The 21,829-nt window shown below is 42.2% G+C and overlaps 1 protein-coding gene across 5 annotated transcripts in view; it reads right to left on the minus strand.

The window, feature by feature from the left end:
- sorcs2 (sortilin-related VPS10 domain containing receptor 2) overlaps positions 1 to 21,829 on the minus strand; it is a 411,460-nt gene that overhangs the window by 225,387 nt on the left and 164,244 nt on the right. For all 5 annotated transcript variants that reach the window (XM_039822700.1, XM_039822701.1, XM_039822699.1 and 2 more), the window contains exon 3: positions 1,929 to 2,028. In XM_039822700.1, coding sequence (XP_039678634.1) covers positions 1,929 to 2,028 — 100 coding nt within the window. The remainder of the gene's footprint in view (positions 1 to 1,928; positions 2,029 to 21,829) is intronic.

Genomic DNA, 21,829 nt, shown 5'->3' on the forward strand with positions numbered 1-21,829 from the left:
GAAAGCCTGTGTTGCATGCAACCTTGGGAAATGGAGTTTGAAAGATATTATTTTTTATTAGCCAGAGCAAGTCAAATAAAAAGGTATTTTACAGTTGCATTAAGGGAATTATAATACTAACTCACTGATGTACCCTTTGAAGCTCCCTTACATTAAAGGACAATTCCGGCGTAAAATGAGCCTAGCGGTTAATAACATATGTGTACCGAGTCAACCATTCTCTGGGATATGATTTCATGCTAATCCAATGCGTCTCTAGCTTTTAACAAGCTACTGCAAAACCGGTGATTAGCTGCTATCGCTAGCTTTCGGGGCAGAGGGTAAATCACTATTTTATACCACTAACAAGGCTAAAATAGCACCACACTTCCACGGTAGCATAACCGAACGACGAACGCATAGCAACGATCAGTAACATAGCTCAAACACAGTTTTACCAAGATGGCGCCCGCATGTAAACATGAACGCTAATGTCTTTATAATCTTTTTCATAAACTGTCTGTATACTTACAAAGTTCTCAATGCTTGGGTTTACATGTAGGGACCCTCATTATGCTACCGTGGAAGAGTGGTGCTATTTTCAGCCTTGTTAGTAACGCATCTATAAACATCATTTAGATCGCTATTTCCAGTGTACAAATAATCAAATAACCCTTTCTTTTATAGATCGCCAAAAAAAGATTTAATGTGGCTCAATAATGTTGCTTTATAAACCATTTATGGTTATATTTTATATAACTTATTATCAGAAGCATTACATGCAACTTTATGAAAGCCATCCAAATAATGTTTAAAGATGTTTACAAAACAATTATTAACCATTGACAAAATACTAACTTCTCTCAAAATGTATAAACTTGTTATTTTATATGACAGTGAACTTATATCAAATATCTACTAATAATTTGCAAACATAAAAACATATAAAAATGGTTTTGCAGATCCGATTATATGTAGTACTGTGAGGATATAATGACCTTATATAAAAGTGTCCCTTTGATCGATAACAAGGGGTAGGACCAGATAAGGGAAAACTTCTTCCTACTCCTCTTCGACATGTATATTTATGTATGTTGTTTATGAGAAATTGTATGTTGAGAGTTGTTATACGTGTACTGTTCATCTTATTGTTAAACTTATTTAGCGTTTTCTTTTGTTTTCTTGTTTTCTTTGCTACATTTTGGTGATAGATAGATAGATACTTTATTCATCCCGAGGGAAATGTTAGGCATCCAGTAGCTTAGAAAACCATAACACAACAAACACACATACACACATATATCTCACATACATAAAAATCACTCACAGAAATTGAAAGAGTTAAAGTGCTAAGGTAGACTGTGTGCAATAGTGGTAGTGCAAAAGAGAACAGTGTAGGGAGTGATCAGTGCAATAGCTTATTATTAAATATTAACTATGACTATGAAAAGACAAAAATGTAAACCTAATAGAATTAGAATTGCTTGACAAATATATATACGTTAAGAACAAGATATAACAGGGAATACGTTATAATATGTAGAGGTTATGACCACAGTCCAGATTGTGTAGGAGGGCTAATATAGCCTATAAGACAGGCTATATTAATAAATAAATACTAAACTAAATGAACCTTTAACACGGTTAATAGGGTTATTTTAATTCTGATAATGCAATCCTGAGAGATGTTTTGCTTCCAATGCTGGACGATCTCAATTTTAAATAGTGTTTTGTTTTACATTTCAGTGGATGATTTTCTCAAATCCCATATCTAGATGTCTTATAATTCCTACACAGCCTGCCAGTGTAAATGTTTATTCAGGCCTCGAGCTCACAACTAAACACAAGAGCAACGTTTCTCCGTTTCGTCTTAAATTGTCAGTTCTAGATGAGCAAATGAGCCGTGCATTTCAGCAAGCTGATGGATAAAAACGTACGCCTCATCCTACCTTTTTTTTGTTGGTCGGGCAGATATAAAAGCTGGTCACCACGATGGTCGTCCCTGGCATTAGGTTGAGTTTGGTGTAGGTGGTGCCATAGTCAGAAGATCTAAAAACAGGCAGACAAAACACGAACATGTTAGTCAGGAAACTTTTAGGAACATTTTTGTGGTAATTTTCCTTTTGCTCTGGTCTCATAAGTCACACAATATCAATAGCATTAGGCAGTATGGTAATGATTTGAAGAAAAGGGCCTAGAAAAATGCCTTCTGCGCATACATGGTTGTTCATTATATTTCATTACTTTTCTTGGTTCCATTTCACCAAACTCTTCTTATCCTGCATATTAAAACAACAGCACATCCGTGAAAAACCTTTGTTGGCAGGAGATTAAATTTGCAAAATGTCGGGGGAATGTCTCTCAAACTGCCCTGAAGGCATTAGATCTGCTCTCTGTTGACCATATTACTACTTTGTGGTCTGCAGTCTGAGCTCGGCGACAAATCAAAATGGCTGGGCGACCTGTCATTGCCACCACGATGGAAAAACAGCCTCAGGCTAGCAATGAAGTACTGGCCAATCCCCAAATCTGGCAGCTTTAAGAGCAGGTACGGACTGCTGTGTGTGTTTGAGATTGATGGCAGGCTGCTGGGTTGTTTCTCCAGTACGGCTCAGTCCCACCCACCAAGCAGAGTGAAGGTGATTGTTTGTGACAGGTTTTGAAAAACGGCACAGGTTTTAGCTCGGCAAGGCTGAGGTGAGGTGAGCGCTTATGTAAAATGAATGTCTTAAATTCCTGTCAGGAATATACACTACTAATCCAACGTTCTCCCTCAACAACATAATACAGGTAAGGTAGAACTTTAGGGAGAACTTTTACGGCCAATTTTTACGTTAATCTTGATCGCTATGAATATGCGAGTACTGCCGATAGAAAAAAACCCGACCAGAATCGGTCCTAGCAAACTGGAGTTGCTGCAGCTAATGCCCAGAGCTCCCAGTTAGCGTGGGGGCATAAGATAAAGAGTGCCTTTGTGCCTCTTAACAGACACAAAATGCAATTGAAATGTCTGTGCAACATGAACAGGACCGTTATGTGACAACAAGATGCGTTTTCAACTCAGACATCCTGCCGGTAGCTAGCTCGCCCTGCTAGCTGCTATAGCTGCCGTCCGGGATGAGTGTGTTCAGCCAGGCTTTTGGTGATAATCATCACGCAGCAGTTCCGTGTGTATTTGTAGCATATATATCCATTTTGTGTTGTATCGATCTGGCGTTCTGGCGAGGAGGAGTCTTGGCAGTGACGATCGGTGTGGTAGTTCCCTTAGCCGGGCTAGCCGGGCTAGCAGGCCCGACCTGCACCCTTGCTTGTGCTTCCTCCCCGCCTTCCTCGCCTGCCGCGGCCGACAACAATCCACCGAGCGCCCGCTGGTCTGGTGGAGGTCATGCCTTCGTGGCGAACAATTTTAGTTTATTTCTCCGTCAGAAATAGGTAATTGAGCACTGTAGTGGTTATGACCACATCAGTGACTATGTAACTACATGGAAACAAGCCAAATTATGTCTGTGCCTGGTAGAGTAATAGCGTTAGAGAAGGCTCGCTGTAGTCTCGTTATTCTTACTCCAAGCGTCTTCCCTTGTGAACACCTCCGATCTTCACTCTTCACACACTACGCTCCGACCTGCACACTGCTGTTTACCTTTTTCCTGATGCAACTGAATTCCCACGGGACTTCAGCGTGAGACTACAGCTAGTCTCTCTAACGCTATCACTGTGCAAGACACAGACATAATTTGGCCCGTTTCCATGTAGTTACATAGTCACTGATATGGTCACAACCACTACAGTGCTCAATTACCTATTTTTGAGGGGGAAATAAACTAGAAGCTAGCAGCGCGAGCTAGCTACCGGCAGGATAGAGACAGGGTAGGTGAATTTAAACAATGTCTGAGTTGAAAACGCATCTTGTTGTCATGTAAGGGTCCTGTTCATGTTGTACAGACAATTTAATTGCATTTTGTGTCTGTTAAGAGGCACAAAGTCACTCTTTAGAACACAACTGCCGTTGTAGCTAACTGGGAGCTCTGGACGTAGCTGCAGCAGCTCCAGTTTGCTAGCACCGATTCGGCTCGTTTTTTTTTCTTCTATTGACAGTACTCGCATATTTATAGCGATCAAGATTAATGTAAAAATTGGCCGAAGTTCTCCTTTAAGGCAGCAAAAAAAAATATTTGAGGATTAAAAGATAGGTTAAAGAATGCAAATGTAAAATCTACTGTATTTGCACTTGTTTTTTCTAGTGTGCAGCTTTTGACAGCTTTGTGGGGATAATTTGGATAACAATCCAAAGCGCACAGGAAAGTTGATGCTGCAGTACTTAGCCGAGGGTTGAGGGTTCAACAGGAGGGAGTCTGGAAGAAGAGGTCTTGATGAAAGAGAATGATGAGCCAGCACGTCAGCCTGGTTAAGGACGAGTGGATTTACTCCTGCGCAGTGGGACATCAACCACTGACAGACACACACACACGCACACACACACACACACAATGAGACACATACACACCCAAAGCCCCGCCGAGCCATTCAGCAATCAGCTCCCCCAGAGTGCTCTGATACAGCTGGAGAAAATGGAGTGGCTATTTCTCTGCGGGGAGCTGGCAAGTGTTTTCATCTTCCTCACTGGCCTGTGTGCAGTGTTTAACCTGGGATCACTCGGAAGACGTGGACGGATCTAGTGCTGATGGCCGCGTTAGCAGCCAGAGCTCGGTGCTTATCTTAAAAACCCACTTGTGGATGGAGTGGAGGCCTGCTAGTCCACGGGGGGGGGGGGATCAACAGGGTGTACGTGCAAAAGCCATGCTGAGCAGTCAGATTCAGTCCTAAGGAGTTCGAAGGATGATAAAGATTTTGTATTTTTGGGTGAGGATTCATATTCTCTAAAGCATTACATACTTTTGTAATGGAGTATCTACCCTTCTACAAATTACAGTGTTCCCTGATGCCGTCATTCTGTGTTCAATGTCTGCATTGCATATGGCCGGCCCGACAGGGTCAGCTCACACTCTCAGTGTAGAGTATGTGGGGTATCTGCAGCTGTAGGTTTAGCCTTTCTGTATACAGCACTGACAAATATATTGCAAAGTTGTTTCTGTGACTTGCCAATCACCTTCCCTGCAATGTTAACAATCTTTAAGAGCTTGTTTTGGCTCTTTGCCCAAGTTGCCAATACCATACTGTTATGTTAAATGATAAAATGCCTTCTCCCTGTTACACAACCGTAGTCCTCCATTAGCACGATGGTGGCAAGGTTCAGGGTGGGCCTCGTGCCCAGAAACACATCCAACATCTGGACGCTGACTTGTCACACTTCATTCCCTATCTTTCTGTCCTCATTATCCCTACCGAAAGTCTGCTACCATGGAAACTGATTCTTTATATCCATCTGTTAAAGACCAAATGATGACGGAAATGACACATTGGTGTTTCGAAGTGACAGCATAAGTTGATCAAGCAAAATACAATTGATACCAGTTAAGAGACCTATGTCCAGCTTGCTGTGGATGGAGCACTCCGTCCTCAATGTTTGGGACGTTGTTGTTCCTTTCTTTTTTTGGATTTGAGGTGACTGAATTTCATGCAAAATTTGATAATGAAATGTATGTTATCTCACAAAAATGGGAGATTTTCATTATTTAAGTAGATGCGGCCGATGTATTACTTGTGTGAAAAACATAAAAAAGGCAACTGAAAAATGTTGCAAAGCAGGGGGTAGAAGTCAAGAAAGACGTTCTAGCACTAATAAGGCTAATTTGTGGGTTGAGTAAGGGGGGTTGCTGTGGAAAGTCAGCAGCCCCAGAGCCTCATAGGGTGAGAATAATGATGTTGAGTTAATAGGAGAGCTCATTTTGTACTGCCTGCCATCCGGACCTTTGGATTAATCAACTGGTTGGGAGCTATTGCAGATTAATGAGGAATAATGACTTTGAAAGCGAGTGGGGAGTAGATGATAGGGGAGATGGTGGAGAGCAGGGAAGAGGAAAGGGGAGAAGGGTTGGACGAAAAAGTCATTCAACAGACAAATCCTTACCTTATCCTTATCCTTGCCTGGGGAGTATAGTCCAATACCAAAACTGACTAAGTGCATTGAACAAATTAACGACTGGATGTGCCAGAACTTTCTTAAATGAATTAATGAAGAAAAAAACTGAGGTGGTTGTTTTTGGAGCAAAAGAGGTTAAACGATTAAAAGTCAGCGCTCAACTTGAAACGGCAATGTTAAAAACAACAGACAAAGCCAGAGATCTTGGTGTAGTCATGGACTCAGACCTGAATTTTAAAAGCCACAATAAGACAATAACAAAATCAGCCTATTATCACCTTAAAAATATATCAAGGGTTAAAGGACTTATGTCTCAGCAGGATCTGGAAAAACTTGTCCATGCTTTTATCTTCAGTAGACTTGACTACTGTAATGGTGTCTTTACAGGTCTCCCTAAAAAATCAATCAGACAGCTGCAGCTGATTCAGAACGCTGCTGCTCGAGTCCTCACTAAGACCAAGAAAGTGGATCACATCACTCCAGTTCTGAAGTCTTTACACTGGCTCCCTGTGCCTCAAAGAATTGATTTCAAAATACTTATTATTTCTACTTAATATTTCTGATCTGCTACTACACTATGACCCACCCAGACCTCTCAGGTGGTCTGGGACAGGTCTACTTGTTGTCCCCAGACTTAGAACTAAACAGGGGGAAGCAGCGTTCAGTTTTTATGCTCCACATATCTGGAACAAACTCCCAGAAAACTGCAGGTCCGCTTCAACTCTCGGTTCTTTTAAATCCAGGCTGAAGACCTTTCTATTTGATGTTGCCTTTCTTTAATTTCTTATACTGCACTGTACATTTTGTTCTCGTATTTTATCTGTTTTACATTTTTTATTTTGCAGTTAGCAGATGTGTTTAGCCGCTCTGTGACGCCAGCTACGGTACTCCGCATGGTGCTACGGTATGTGGTTTGGATTAAAACCCTCCCGAGGAATACGCATTTCCTGGGTAAAAGTCTTTTGTTATCTCCGGGAAGCGAACTGCGCTCCTCAGCTTGAAAGACCTGCGCGTTATGACCCACCCGTCCACCCGGCCACTTCTGTACGCGGCCAACTGCGTTCATAATAAAGCAGTCATTGGGGTGCGTGCAGCAAAAAAAAAAAAAAACGCTTACGAATTACAGTGCTTAACTTTTCGGCGCTTTTTGAACGTATGGGTCACGAGAACCTGCTGCCCTTACCGTTATTACTGCACCCTTCAGTCAGTTCAGAGGTCTTACTCTCAAGCATCGTAATCAAGACATGGATGCAGAAACATTTGATTCGAATACAAAAAAAGTTTCGACAGACCGTTAAAATAAGAACAGTGGAAGGAACCACTAGAATACCGAGGTATAAGAGAAGAGTGGGATACCGAGAGACAGGAAAGGGGAGAGAAAGGTGGACACGGAAACGTCTGCAAGACTGGATGTGACAGAGACAGACACCGCAGGTGAAATGGTATTTTCCTTGACGCGCTTGAGAAAACAGAGAGTGTGAAAGCACTTTGGGGCGGCGACAGGTGCTGAATCAGATTTAATGTCCTAATATGTCAAGGTTGCTCCAGCACCTGATGTTTCAGGGAAGACAAATCCAGAGTGCCAAGGCAACGGGCGACGAGACAGAATAGACAAGCACAGAGGAAGGGGGGGTAATGAGGAAACAGGTTTCTAATTCATTTCTTATAAATCCACTTAAAGATCTGCAACTCATTAGCTGCTGATGTGATAGGATTGAGACGTAGTAGTTCCTCACTGCGCGTGCATTTCAAGACATAGCTTCTGTCAAGAACTAAGCTAATACTCAGCTTTACTACGACATAGGTTAAGCTAATGGTAGAGCAGAGCAGTAGGTCAGCGTGGTAAAGACAGCCAGGGGACATATACACAGTGGCTGGGTGCGTCTCGACATGCTCAGTGTCTGATTTCTGTGGGGAGCCGAATGCTGAGGCAGACAGGCGCTGTCATTCTGAGGCAGGCCTCGACAGCCACATGGCTTTGCCGTTAACTTTTGACGAGGCTCATCAGTGATTGGCTTACATACAGGAAACCAGGTCATCCACGCAACGTGCCTCACCAACATCTGCAATGCATTACAGCGCAGACACTCTGTGGACAAAAGGGATGAAGCATGAGGCAAATGTGGTTCCTTGCCAGGGTATCCCTCACTGAGCAACATTCCAAAAATAATTTCTAACAAATTTTGAGCGGGTTAAAGCCCCAGTCACGAGCAATCATAAAAAAATTGAAGCTTCCCTATCTTTCCCTGTAAAAGAGCAGGGAATTAGCAGGGAAATGGGGGCTTTTGATTTATCGCAGCAAGGTACTTGCCATGACTATTGTTAAAAATGCTGAATGAGGGCCAACATTAGCATTAAAGCTGATTTACACTGGTTAAAAGCAAGGCATCATAAAAGTACCTGACGGATCACGCTTTCGACAAGTGTGGTCCCATTTTATGCTTGAGAATGGTAAATGTTCAGAGATAGAGTTTGATGACACAGCTCTGTGGTGCTGAGACAATGACCCTATGAGATGTGATGCAAAACAGAAAGAAATGGGGGGGGCACTCCTATCTGCTTCACACGTGGACAGATCATCAATGCTGACCTATTTCTGGCTTGCATCTTCCATTTAAAAAAGAAAAAAAAATGACCATTCTGCTTTACTGCAGCTGTCGTTTTACTGATCAGTCAACACCTCAGTGCCCTCCATCTTTTTATTTTCCATTTTTACAGCAGTAAAAAAAAGTTATGGATGATAAAGCTCAGGGAGTCTCAGGTGTACCCTGGACAAAGGCTTTATGGCCATCTTCTCTGGCCTGATTGTGTCAAGCCTGGCTTTATTGACTACAGAATGGAATGTAAGATGATATAGTACGTCCTTTTGAAAGAAAATAAATTCTTGTGGGAATGTTTACCTTGCTACTACGATGCGTACACTATCCTTTTCAAGACATTTGTGGCCCTGCTGTGATCTGGCCGTGACAGTCCCAAAGTCAGACAAATGGATTTTAACACTCAAATCTGTTGAATGTGTAATGCTCCCCGGCTGTGAATGCCTCCAGAAAATGCCGAGTTCACAGAGGAAGTGTGAACCTGTGTCGATAGGGTTGGCAAAAAAGACGACTGCTCAACTTCTCTTGGCCTCGGGATGACAGTAACAGTAAGTGTAGGTGTCAACCACACTGGTCACAACTCACGAAGAGCAAACAAATCGCCTAGTCTACAGAAAGGAGTTGCGGTTATGGTTGACTGGCTTATGATAGACCAAAGAGAGAAAACTGTTGACAGACCTTGCTGTGTGTTTTCATTGGAGATGCTTTCTGCCAAAGAAACAGAGCATGTTACTGTCCATCTTCCGAGTTTTCATTTTCACTGAGAGCATCATGAATGGAGCTCTGTCCAGGATTGGGTTAAAGATGGCGTCAAGGTAGACCAGACTAGAGCCCTGCATTTCAGCCCAAGCACGACGGGGCCCGACTTATTTACGCCCCTGGGGCCGGGGCATTGGGCCAATTTGTCAAGTCAGAGCTCATGCGAGCAGCAGCTGCCTGCTTCAGCTTGTCCAAAATGCCCTTTTACTCTGGTCGTGATAATAATACACGTTTTAAACTAACATTGTGATGTGCTTTAAGTGTTTATATCTACGGAACAGGCTCAAGTCGAGCTTGGGCTGATAATTCAGCGATAAACTGTCGGACTAGGACCAGCAAAACCTCTAGTAGAAATCAGATGCCCTACCCACTTAAACTGGTCCATTCTTTCCTTCCTGAAGAACTATAGAGCATACTTTGGGTTTTGAGTCCTACCTCTGTCTTGGTACCACTTTAACAAAGTGCCATTTGCAGTGACAGAGGCCTTGAAGGCATCGTCATGTGTAATTCAGCAGAGAGGACTGGGAATATAATGCACTGTTGTCTTGTACTGTAAAAGGAGTAGGAGTGGACACTTGTAGAAGTGGAACTGATCAGAGCTGACAGTCACGGAACGCTGTTCCATGCAGCGCCCGTTCTGCAACAGATTTGCTAATGCTGCAGTTGCTCAGTCTGTATGATTAGAGTAAATTAGCTCATTTGCATTAGAATCACAATACCTTGCAGCAGAGGGTGGGAAGATGTGGGCTTCGTTTTTTGTTTCAGCAGCAATTGGCAAATTGCATCTGGAAGTGCCTCCTACACTGCAAGCAGTCTGAGCAGGCAGTTAGCCAAGATACAGTGATTCATGCTCTGTAAGGGCCCTTCACAGTAGCCGATAGTCTCTTGAAGTGCACATAACCACTGGAGCATAGTTATCAGGAGCAGAGAGCTGCTGCCATTTGCGAAGCTGCTTACGGAAGACCCCTGACAGTTCTATTTTTTCGGTTTGTACAGAGAAAATGACATAATATTACACATTAATAAAAGAAGAAAAAAGGTCAGTGTAAGGCACTGTAATTCATCACCATCAGAAGGCATTCAATGGAGTTCCCTGAGAGGTCACAGTGGTATTTTACCACAGACCTCTTCTCTCTGAGGCTCTACACTGAGTCACCGGCCTCGTCCTGTCAGCTTTGATGACAATTAGTTTGGATCCTTTTGACAAGAACCACTGAAGAAAAGAACAACATTAAGATATATGGAGGATGCTATGGCCTCCAGGTCTCCCTCTATGGACTTCAGTCAGCTTGCTTCTATCACCACGGGCTGGGTTTGCACTTGGTAAAAAGTATTCAGCTCTGTTCTTCTAATGTCCTTAGTTTTCTACTGGCATGTGTTTAATCCTGAACACCTTCCTTACAATCCTTCACAGAATGACGCTTGATAAATGACTCACTCATAGTACAGTGCTGAAACTTTGGGATTCTCATTTTAATCTGACTCCAAGTTTCACGTACCTATAGTTAGCAGCCTGCATGCAAATCATTGAGGAAGGGTCTCCCAGTGAGCGTAATTAGCATACATGAAAACTTAAATCAGTACTGACTAAAATTCTTGAAGAGAATCCAATCCTCCAGCACACATCATGGATCCTTGAATGTGAAAAGAGACAAATGTGGATATCATAATAATCACTACCAGGTTGTGTACATCCCAAACAAAGATTCCTGTATTATTCCTGTAACACCAACACCCTGGCCTACTTTTCTGTAACCTCCCTGTTGAAACCACCCAAAGTACTTCACGAGTGTGCCAAAAACACTGTAACAGGTAAACACCATGCCAGCTGGGTAGCAGCGCTAATAACCACTACAACTACAAGAGTGTCACGTCTATGGAATAGCAGGCTGGGGCCCAGAAGTGTGGAGGCGAGGAGGCAGCAGGTCGATTTTAAAGGTTTAAAAAATTAAACAGCTCACAAACAAAAGGGGTCCTGAAGCAGGCAGGAGAACAAAAAACTGGCAACCGAGATCCAAACAAAAACCAACAAGCTGGGAAAACTAAGAGAATCATAAACAGCAAAGAAGCAACTCACAGGACGAAACGCTGGGAACGGCGCAGGGAGTAAAGACAATGATCGGACAAAGAAAGCACAGAGACTAAATCCACAAGGTAGCAAGGGTAGTAACGAGGGATGATACACAAGGTGGAGCACATCAGGGCAGGGCAGACAATCACAAACACAAGACAGGAAGGACAACAAGACACGACACAGGAGAAACAGACCCTACAAAGTAAAACAGGAAACTGAAAATAAACGTGAATAGGAAGGAAAACAAAACCGAGATCACAGAAAGAACAGGAGTAACACACAACCATGAACAAATGACAGGGTAACATTAAAGGTGCCCTGCCATACAAAACACACCTCCCTGTAAGACCAGCACGCCCAGAATGCACCTGAACACACCTCCCTGTAAGACCAGCGCACCCAGAATGCACGTGAACACACCTCCCTGTAAGACCAGCGCGCCCAGAATGCACCTGAACACACCTCCCTGTAAGACCAGCGCGCCCATGGGTGCACAGATGGGCGCAGGTGCATTTGCTATTTAAACGACGTGGGCGCTGGACGGGAAACTGACAACTGGGTCGGTCTTAAACCAGCAAAGACACTTGCGTCGGGCTTTGCGCTGCGCTGGGTGCGAGATAGAGACCTATAGACTGAAAGCTGGTAAGAGAAAATTGACGAGGTCATCGGGTCCCTTAAGTATTAGGTCTCTGCAAATTAAACTACAAACTATGTTGTTTGTCCATGCCCTCCAGAATGACACATGGAAGCATTTCCGGTCCGTGTAATACTTATCAGTTGAATTTTCTAAGCACAAACGGACATTTGGAAATAGTTCCAATATCCAATTTTTCATTTTTTTTCCACCTTGAGAAATAAAAAAATTGGATCTTTAAACTGTTTTAAAGATCCAATTTTGTTTGTGTTTTATTCAGAGGATCAGAAATTGAGAAAATTTCGTCTGGGCTCCAATTATTCAATACTGCAATGGTATTCTCTCCCTCGTTCCGCCTAGCTACGCCCCGCCCCCCACACCATCAGTTGCAAGCACCTCTGATCCCAAAGTCTATCAGGATTTGTTTTTGGTCCATATGCAGTTAATGACCTGCATATTCCGCAAAGTAAAGGAAGAGAATACCATTGCGGTATTGAATAATTGGAGCTCAGACACAATTTTGTCATTTTCTCAATTTCTGATCCTCAAAACAGGATAAAGATCCAATCTTCTAATTTGTCAAGGTGGAAAAAAAATTTAAAATTGGATATTTGAACCCATTTTTCTTTTTTTTCAAATGTCCGTTTGTGCTTAGAAAATTGAACTGATAAGCGTTACACTGACCATTTGCTGATGACCGCTCACTGTTAAAATGAATGACTTTTACAGTAACTAGTCTGTGGTTAAGGTTTGGTTAGGGTTAGGCAGAGAAGCCAATCGTTTAGGTTTAGAGAAAGATCGTGGTTTGGCTTTTGTTTGGTCATGCTAAAAAAACAACCTTGACTGATGTTTTGTTGATCCATACAGTGTGCTGTGTGGTGATGCAGCCTTTTTTTGTCATCCGATTTCAGTCCAGCTGGGAATTTACAGTTCAGAGAAGTGTGGATTATCATTTTATTTCTCTGCACTTCCATCCCTCCCTACTGACCCTTACAGTAAGGCTTTGTCATGCACATCTTCCCCCCTTCTCGCCTGATGTTTCTCTGACTGAGAGAAATACTTTGCCTTCTTCCTGCTCCAATGTGGCTAAGCTCTGACTCAAACTGGATTCGGCTCAGCGAAGGCACCGAACACCCCCCAGCTCCACCCATCCACTTCTTCTCTGTAGGACCCACGCTGTGCCCTCTGTACACCCATGTCGCAGCTGAATAGAAGAAGGAAGGGCACTAATGCGGACATTTATCTGGATGACATCCCCATCGGCACCCTTAGGGACATACACCGAGAACGCAACACTCTCCCAGACTTAACTTTAAGCATCAGTGTGTCTGTGTGCGGTTAAATCTGTGGAGTTTGACTCGTGTTGTATATGTGTGTGAAGTGAAGAAGAATGAGCAGATAAAAAGGAGCAAATCCTTCAACTGAACTCGGCTTGGGAATTCTTAAACAGAGCATGTTGTCAACAGCCAGAGTAGCCGAGCCTTTCCTATCTCGGCTCTTTCACTCAATCTGTTTTACAAATGATCTCATCAGCCTCTCTACCATTTGTTTTGTTGCAGAGGCACAACAGGGAGAGCACAAAGACGCACGGATGCTCTCCAGCTTATTTGCTTTTTTTACTCAACATCTAAACAATTTATTTTTTATTTTTATTTCCTCAGTTCTTTGGAAAACACTCATCGCTCTCATCCCAAAAACACATTGACTTATTTCATCTGGTTTCTTATTCCAGAGAGACAAAACACTCCCATTTTAGACCTGTTACCCAGAAGCTCAGCAATTAGAACAGAAAGATTATGATTTAGCTGTTTGTGCTTTTTTGCTGTTTTCTGCCTTGAAGATGTAATCCAAGTTTATGGCCCAATGCTAACTAAAGATTTAAAGTTTATGACTTTCAATATTTTAAAATCAACGTGATATGTATCCTGATATGCCAAGCCTATTCGTGCTGAATCAAAAATGCAGACACCAACTGCATTATGATGTGTAATATATCATCTACACATTCAATATATATGTAACTTTATTTCATATTTTTTTAATTCTTTAACCCTTTGTTTTATTAACTAGTGAGTACAACCTATTGAGTAAAGGAACATTTGCATGTGTGTTAGTGGGTGTATGCCAGTGCATGTCTTAACATTATATTACATTACATGTCATTTAGCTGACCCTTTTATCGACTTACAATTGCTATATATGTCAGAGGTTGCACACCTCTGGATCAACTAGGGGTTAAGTGCCTTGCTCAGGGACCCATTGGTCAATGTATCACAGTGGGAATTGAACCCAGGTCTCCCACACCAAAAGGCATGTGTCATATCCACTGCGCCATCAGCCACCCCTCTTTACTTGTGTTAAAGGGTAATGTCTAATATCTTCCATATTCTAACAGATAATCTTCTGAAGTATTTAGAAGGGACTCCAGCCTCTCCATCCACCTCGTCTCATCACCAGCCCCAGGGACCAAGGGGAGACAACCTCTCCATCCACCTTTTCTCCGGTTGATTCTGAAGAGACCTCACGCTCTCTGTCTACTTCTACTTTGCCTACTGCTGAAGAGCTGAAGAGCTGCTCATCTACCTCCACAGAGCCACCACGAAATTGCGTGCAGTATTGCATAGAATACAGGCGACCATCAGCCAACACGAGAAGCGACTGCAAGAGATCTAGTCACCCATGTGGGTGGCACTCAGGATATCCATGACTATCCCCGTGACTGTGGCAGCTGCAGAGAGGAGTTTTTCAAAGCTACATTTTTTCAAAGCTCAAGCTGATAAAGACATATTTGAGATCTACCATTGCCCAAGGGCGCCAATCTAAAATCTCGCCTTGGGCTCCAGCACCGTCAGTGACGCTGGCAATGAAAGGCACTTTTTAGCTGACAAGATCATCTTGGGCTCTGACGGATTGTGATGGTAATTTTTACATGCTGTTCTATGGTGTTTAGTTTCTGTCGCCCCCATGAGGAATTCTAACAAATGACAACAAAAACTTTCGGCGCGTTCACATGATACAAGCCTTATGTGGTCAAACACACGAGTAATAATAATCACTAGTTGCAACCCTAGTACAAACTGTTTGGGGATTTACTTAAAGGTCCCATGGCATGAAAATGTCTCTTTATGAGGTTTTTTAACATTAATATGAGTTCCCCCAGCCTGCCTATGGTCCCCCAGTGGCTAGAAATGGTGATAGGTGTAAACCGAGCCCTGGGTATCCTGCTCTGCCTTTGAGAAAATGAAAGCTCAGATGGACCAATCAGGAATCTTCTCCTTATGAGGTCATAAGGAGCAAGGTTACCTCCCCTTTCTCTGCTTTGCCCACCCAGAGAATTTGGCCCACCCATGAGAGAGAGAGAGACATCATGGCTTTCAAACAAGCAAAGTGGCAGTTGGTCAAGGCCACACCCCCACCCTCCACCTTGCCCCCTCTCCTCCTCAATAGCTACAGACACAGAAATGGCACATCCTAAGGAAAGCTCATTATGGGACTGGCTCTAGTGGCTGTAATTCTGCACCAAGGCTGAATTTGGGGAAAGAGACTTCAGATACAGTATTAGGGGACCACTAAGGTCTATATAAAAGAGACTTCAGATACAGTATTAGGGGACCACTAAGGTCTATATAAAAGAGACTTCAGATACAGTATTAGGGGACCACTAAGGTCTATATAAAAGAGACTTCAGATACAGTATTAGGGGACCACTAAGGTCTATATAAAAGAGACTTCAGATACAGTATTAGGGGACCACTAAGGTCTATATAAAAGAGACTTCAGATACGGTATTAGGGGACCACTAAGGCCTATATAAAAGAGACTTCAGATACGGTATTAGGGGACCACTAAGGTCTATATAAAAGAGACTTCAGATACGGTATTAGGGGACCACTAAGGTCTATATAAAAGAGACTTCAGATACGGTATTAGGGGACCACTAAGGTCTATATAAAAGAGACTTCAGATACGGTATTAGGGGACCACTAAGGCCTATATAAAAGAGACTTCAGATACGGTATTAGGGGAACACTAAGGCCTATATAAAAGAGACTTCAGATACGGTATTAGGGGACCACTAAGGCCTTTATAAAAGAGACTTCAGATACGGTATTAGGGGACCACTAAGGCCTTTATAAAAGAGACTTCAGATACGGTATTAGGGGACCACTAAGGCCTTTATAAAAGAGACTTCGGATACGGTATTAGGGGACCACTAAGGGCTATATAAAAGAGGCTTCAGATACCGGGTATTAGGGGACCACTAAGGTCTATATAAAAGAGACTTCAGATACGGTATTAGGGGACCACTAAGGCCTTTATAAAAGAGACTTCAGATCACATTAGGGGGACCACTAAGGCCTATATAAAAGAGACTTCAGATACGGTATTAGGGGACCACTAAGGCCTATATAAAAGAGGCTTCAGATAGAGTATTAGGGGACCACTAAGGTCTATATAAAAGAGACTTCAGATACAGTATTAGGGGACCAGTAAGGCCTATATAAAAGAGACTTCAGATACAGTATTAGGGGACCACTAAGGTCTATATAAAAGAGACTTCAGATACAGTATTAGGGGACCACTAAGGTCTATATAAAAGAGACTTCAGATACAGTATTAGGGGGCCACTAAGGCCTATATAAAAGAGACTTCAGATACAGTATTAGGGGACCACTAAGGTCTATATAAAAGAGACTTCAGATACAGTATTAGGGGACCACTAACGTCTATATAAAAAAAGACTTCAGATACAGTATTAGGGGACCACTAAGGCCTATATAAAAGAGACTTCAGATACAGTATTAGGGGACCACTAAGGTCTATATAAAAGAGACTTCAGATACAGTATTAGGGGACCACTAAGGTCTATATAAAAGAGACTTCAGATACAGTATTAGGGGACCACTAAGGTCTATATAAAAGAGACTTCAGATACAGTATTAGGGGACCACTAACGTCTATATAAAAAAAATACATCTTAGGGACACTAAGGTCTTATAAAAAGAGACTTCAGATACGGTATTAGGGGGACCACTAAGGCCTATATAAAAGAGACTTCAGATACGGTATTAGGGGACCACTAAGGCCTATATAAAAGAGACTTCAGATACGGTATTAGGGGACCACTAAGGCCTTTATAAAAGAGACTTCAGATACGGTATTAGGGGACCACTAAGGCCTTTATAAAAGAGACTTCAGATACGGTATTAGGGGACCACTAAGGCCTTTATAAAAGAGACTTCAGATACAGTATTAGGGGACCACTAAGGCCTATATAAAAGAGACTTCAGATACAGTATTAGGGGACCACTAAGGTCTATATAAAAGAGACTTCAGATACAGTATTAGTGGACCACTAAGGTCTATATAAAAGAGACTTCAGATACAGTATTAGGGGACCACTAAGGTCTATATAAAAGAGACTTCAGATACAGTATTAGGGGACCACTAAGGCCTATATAAAAGAGACTTCAGATACAGTATTAGGGGACCACTAAGGCCTATATAAAAGAGACTTCAGATACAGTATTAGGGGACCACTACGGTCTATATAAAAGAGACTTCAGATACAGTATTAGGGGACCACTAAGGCCTATATAAAAGAGACTTCAGATACAGTATTAGGGGACCACTAAGGTCTATATAAAAGAGACTTCAGATACAGTATTAGGGGACCACTAAGGTCTATATAAAAGAGACTTCAGATACAGTATTAGGGGACCACTAAGGTCTATATAAAAGCATCCAAAGAGCACCATGCCATGGGACCTTTAAAAGACTAACAGGCTACTTGCTAACCAGGGCTTAATGCTTGAAACAAGCTCTCCTACTGCTGTGGGGCATCTCACAGTAGTCCACATAAAGGCCAACACCACTAGCCCCACTAGCAATGATCAAGAGAAAATATAATATAATAAGATGGACGTAAAAAGGGTGCGTTTAATGTGCTTAGGGGTTAAGCTGTATGTACACTTCACTGTATAGGTGGATACTGAGTTGTGCTTTGTGAAAGAAATTCAGCAAAATAAGGATTTATTATATGGATTTAGAAAGCAACTTAGTGACATGCTGTCTCTCACACCTTTACCCCACTCTTTGGCCCCAATTCCACCATTTCTTAAATAATTTTTTTTTATCTCAGCACTTTGACCTTCGACCCCAAAAGGAGAAGCCTGACAGGATCCTCAGACGCCCACGTGTTCCTGAGTGTCCAAGATGAAGTCTCATGGGAGAGAGGGCGGGGGGGGGGGTGTCCCGTACCAGCGTCAGGCACCCCAAAGACAAAGCAATTTATCACAGTAACTGACTCTGACAAGACCCTGAGACTAATCATCCACTACTGATTGCTGTTATTTGCTAGTTGATAGATTGGAGTTATAGACGTGTGGTAAAGCCAGTGGTGAGAGGACCCTGCACTTGGTAACCCTGATCAGGCTCGGTAGAAAACTCTAATTTCTTAATATGTTCAGATTTCCAGGAGCTATAAACAGACTTGTTTTCAACTTGACAACTACTCATTTGTAAAGTTTTTATATATATAATTATAATATTATAAAAAAAAAAGTTACTTTTAAATGTTTCTGAAACTGTGTAATTTTTCATCTTATAATCATAAATGATATAGTTTTTATTAATGCCTCTGCCCGGGTCTGATTTTTCCTGCGCAGCCACAGAATGATTTACAGCAGGTAGACGGCTTAACAGTCACACATTCTGACGGGTCACAAATTTCTTTGTTACACCAGAAAAGCCTGTGTTAGTGTATCCAGCCAGAGATTTCTTTATATAGGCCTAATTGTATTTTAATGTTATTTTAGAAGTTATCTGCTGTAGTTATGGCTGATACTGAGAAATAAATAAAGAGAAAGTGAAAGACAACGGGTGATAACATGGGTCAATCTCGGTCAGGCTGTCAACAGATGGAGACAGTTATGGGATTTTAATGATTCAAAACCCACCCCGAATTGGCCCTCATGTCTATTTCATTAATAAAATAACTTTACAATGCTATTCCATTTGCACAAACTGTATATAGACTCTGTACTACATTCAGTATTTGTACTTGGACTATTGTATTTGTATTGTGTTACTGCCATACCACTTAGACAATTAGTTCTCAAATCGGTTTACTGGTTCAATGAAGGTTAAATAAAAAAAAAACGCGATGTGGTGGTACATCAGTAGCCGACATTAAATTACGTCCCCCTTCCATTTAGCACCCGGTTTTTATTTTGTTTCAGTGCGTGTTTGTGTTGGTCTACTATTTTCTTTTCCCATGTCCCTCTGTAACATTACATGTGTAAAGCATCCGTGGATTTCATGAAATTCGCTATAATAATCTAAGTTATTGTAGTTATAAGTTATCATTACGTTGGTTGCTACAACAATCTCTTAATGCTTTGGCTCTTGACACAGTGACAGTGATACCTGGTTTATCTCACGAGACATCTAAAGTAGGTTAAGTTACCGTATGCAACACACCGAAAAGCAACGATGCATCTGTAACTTATTCTCTTATTGTAAATGAATTTTCTGTCTGAGCAAAACAGTCATCGTGACTATGTGACCTCCTGGTAATACTAACTCAGTATTACAGCACCGTAAAGAAAAGACCCTTAAGACAGCCGGTGTGTTAAAAACACTTCCGCTTTAGTCCAAAGGGGCCACTAGAACCAAAACCAACTGAAAGTTACATAGAGACACTTTAAGTAATGTCACACGTTTTTTTTTCACATTTTTTGTCACATATATCGCCTCACTATCTGCTAGCTGTCTGTCCTCTGAACACACTGTAAAAAACATCTCCTCACTATCTACTAGCTGTCTGTCCTCTGAACACACTGTAAAAAACATCTCCTCACTATCTGCTAGCTGTCTGTCCCCTGAACACACTGTAAAAAACATCTCCTCACTATCTGCTAGCTGTCTGTCCCCTGAACACACTGTAAAAAACATCTCCTCACTATCTACTAGCTGTCTGTCCTCTGAACACACTGTAAAAAACATCTCCTCACTATCTGCTAGCTGTCTGTCCCCTGAACACACTGTAAAAAACATCTCCTCACTATCTACTAGCTGCCTGTCCCCTGAACACACTGTAAAAAATATCTCCTCACCATCTGCTAGCTGTCTGTCCCCTGAACACACTGTAAAAACATCTCCTCACTATCTGCTAGCTGTCTGTCTCCCCTGAACACACTGTAAAAAACATCTCCCTACTATCTACTAGCTGTCTGTCCTCTGAACACACTGTAAAAACACTCTCCTACATCTGCTAGCTGTCTGTCCCCCTGAACACACTGTAAAAACATCTCCTCTACTATCTGCTAGCTGCCTGTCCCCTGAACACACTGTAAAAATATCTCCTCACCATCTGCTAGCTGTCTGTCCCCTGAACACACTGTAAAAATATCTCCTCACTATCTGCTAGCTGTCTGTCCCCTGAACACACTGTAAAAACATCTCCTCACTATCTGCTAGCTGCCTGTCTCCTGAACACACTGTAAAAAACATCTCCTCACTATCTGCTAGCTTCCTGTCCCCTGAACACACTGTAAAAACATCTCCTTACTATCTGCTAGCTGTCTGTCTCCCTGAACACACTGTAAAAAATTCTCACTATCTACTAGCTGCCTGTCCCCTGAACACACTGTAAAAAACATCTCCTCACTATCTGCTAGCTGTCTGTCCCCTGAACACACTGTAAAAAACTTCTCACTATCTACTAGCTGCCTGTCCCCTGAACACACTGTAAAAAACATCTCCTCACTATCTGCTAGCTGTCTGTCTCCTGAACACACTGTAAAAAACATCTCCTCACTATCTGCTAGCTGTCTGTCCCCTGAACACACTGTAAAAAAAGGATTCTTTTATCCCAAATGCAATTAATGTGTTCAACAAACTACAATGCATTTAAATATGAGAATGTAGGCTGTACACCATGTAGGAATGCAATGGCCGTTGTACAATGGAGAGATCATTGTTCCGTTAATGTGACATTTTTATCTATGCATTGTGTTTATATTTTGCTAGGTGAGACCAAAGTCAATTAACACACGAGTAAGACGTGGTTTTAGGGGTGATAAAACAGGTGGATGCAAGTGGTTTCCCAGGGGGCCGTGCGAGCACACAGCAGTGCCTTCACATCTCCTAATCATCTGTCACCCCCTAAGACACCCACCCACTAACCCACACTCACAGATTGTGTACAGTAGGTTTAGCTGTTCTACAGTATGTTCAAAATCACATACTATCTGTTAATGTATCATATAATGTATCAAATTAACATGATCTATTATAACTATACTGAACTGTTCCCTGGTGTTTTTTTTAAATGTACATACTTAATCGGGTTCATTTCAAGTTTGCATGAATACCCAACCCCCACCAGATATTTGTAATTGGAGTTTGCCGCAGTATCAAACAACTGAGGCTATAAAAGCTACCATGCATCACCATTTCAGGACATCCACCTCTTAAATAATATGCAGCTCAGATGGCTCTTAAATGTCTACACACTTGCCACACTGCAATGATTGTGTTTACAGGCCTATGAAGCAATCCTAACTCAGGGGGCAATCTTTGTTGTACCCACCTACCATCAGTGAGAGCAGATTGTGTGGTTCTGAGTGTGCAAACCCCTAACCTCTCCTACTAATATCTCTGCTGAGCATGAAGGAAGAGGAGACACCGTTAAAATGGCGATGGAAGGATTTGACCCAAAGCTAGCAGGGACGCTGGTGGTG

This window comes from Perca fluviatilis, chromosome 14, assembly GCF_010015445.1.
Source record: "Perca fluviatilis chromosome 14, GENO_Pfluv_1.0, whole genome shotgun sequence".
NCBI classification, from domain to species: Eukaryota; Metazoa; Chordata; class Actinopteri; order Perciformes; family Percidae; genus Perca; species Perca fluviatilis.